The following is a 1,899-nucleotide window of genomic DNA, read 5'->3' as shown; positions in this document are numbered from 1 at the left end:
CTTGAAGATTGAGATACAAGGGTGATAAAGAAAACATATTATTGGGAGAACTAAAACACATTCTGAGAAGAGGTAATTTCACTGGCATTGTTATAGAGAATAGATGTCATGGAGTACAAACAACAATTCATAGATATTGAGAAACATGTACCCCAAATCTCCAAGGTAGAATAACAATTAAAAAGAGAGTATTTATATAAAAAAGAGAGATATCTTCTAGAAATAAACTCCATAATACTCATATTACCAAAAACAAGAAATTTGTTTATTGTACAAACCAAATTCAAAAGTTAATCTCCAGGAGAACTATCATTCAAAATAAATCCCACAAGTAACAGAGATCCTTGGCAATGCCAATAATTCTTTCATCATTTCCATCCTTTCCTGGTTATTCAAGGAAGATGAACTGCATATTCTCATGCTCTCCAACCGAAGAAACTCAACATTAGACAACACATCCAGATAAACACCATAACGAGAGACATTAGTAAGATCCGCCCTTATCAAATTAGTTAATTTTTTAACATCTTCATCTGACTCATCTGACCAAAATGTGATTGATATATCTTTCATTTCCAAATCTTCAAGAACTGGACAAGCATTCAGAATTTCCACAATTTGACCATCATCAATAAATTGAACTCTATTCAAGTGTAGAGTTCTAAGTGAGGGAAGGTTAGCTGGTATAAAATGATTCACACTTACACCTTTCAGCTTTAGAACAACAAGATTAATAGAACAGAAAACGCAAGAATTGACACTCGACTTCAGAGTATCATACATGTGAATGTCTAGGTGCTTCACTCCACGTTCTGTTGCAGCGGTTAACAATGTCGAAACAAGGTATTCAAACATGGAATTATCGTGAGATTCATGACATCTTAGGCGAAAGCTTTTGATTGGTTGATGCTCACTTCTTTCATTAATGGTTACACTTACCATACCTTTAAAGCTAAAATATGGTTCTCTTTTTTTGATAAATCTTTGGTCATCAAAGTCGAGATTGGGACTAGGATATAAAAGCCAAAGTGGCCTCCACCTCTTAGAAAGGACACGAGTGGCAAAAGCATCTTCAAATGGGAGAAATGAGATTGTGAGATATTGGATTGAACTCTAGTATGGTCGAAGGGTAGCTTCTTGGTTCGACAGGGTTAAGCATGAAGTCGAAAGTTGTTCACATGCTTGTGTCGAAGATGCTAGGGTTGTTAGCATATTAAATTAGGTTTTAGTGTTTAAACCCTAATTTGTTAAGTTAGCTTGTTTATTAAGTTGGCGCGTGTAATGGGTCTTGTGGAAAAAACCCATTAGTTAGTATGTTAGGTTTTAATATAAATAGCATACTAGTCTCTCATCATTGCTAAGCTGCAAATCCTAATTTAGGGTGAGAGAGGTTATTTGTTATTCTTGTAAACTTGTAATCTTGTTTTAAGAGAAAGTAAAAGAATAGCAGTTATAACCAATCTTGTGTTCCTCTTCTTCCTTGTCCTTTATTCATCCCTTATTTCATACTTTGTTCGCGGTATTGAATTCACAACAAATTGGTGCAGTGAGCGTGGAGAAGATGCCGTCAACAAAGTATGAGATTGAAAAGTTCACCGGAGTGAATGATTTCGGTCTGTGGCGCTTGAAGATGAAGGCCCTACTGGTTCAGCAGGGTTGTTTGGAAGCGTTGAAGGGAGAGGCAGCCATGAATGCAGAATTGACGGCAGCGGAGAAGACGAATATGATCGAGAAAGCACACAGCGCAATTTTGTTGAGCCTTGGTGATAAGGTTCTCCGGAAGGTATCAAAGGAGACGACGGCATCAGGGTTATGGGTGAAACTTGAAAGTTTGTATATGACCAAATCGCTGGTAAATCGACTCTACTTGAAGCAAGCTTTGTATTCATTCAAGATGAT

The 1,899-nt window shown here is 36.8% G+C and overlaps 1 protein-coding gene across 1 annotated transcript; it reads right to left on the bottom strand.

Moving 5' to 3' along the window:
* Positions 1-309: 309 nt before the first annotated feature.
* Positions 310-942, bottom strand: LOC131635214 (FBD-associated F-box protein At5g38590-like). Its single transcript, XM_058905817.1, has one exon. It carries the CDS (start codon positions 940-942, stop codon positions 310-312), a length of 633 nt encoding a protein of 210 aa, XP_058761800.1.
* Positions 943-1,899: the final 957 nt, after the last annotated feature.

The sequence above is a fragment of the Vicia villosa genome, unplaced genomic scaffold (assembly GCF_029867415.1).
Source record: "Vicia villosa cultivar HV-30 ecotype Madison, WI unplaced genomic scaffold, Vvil1.0 ctg.001445F_1_1, whole genome shotgun sequence".
NCBI classification, from domain to species: Eukaryota; Viridiplantae; Streptophyta; class Magnoliopsida; order Fabales; family Fabaceae; genus Vicia; species Vicia villosa.
Note: the sequence above shows the minus strand (reverse complement) of the source record. Positions and strands in the feature narration are given on the sequence as shown.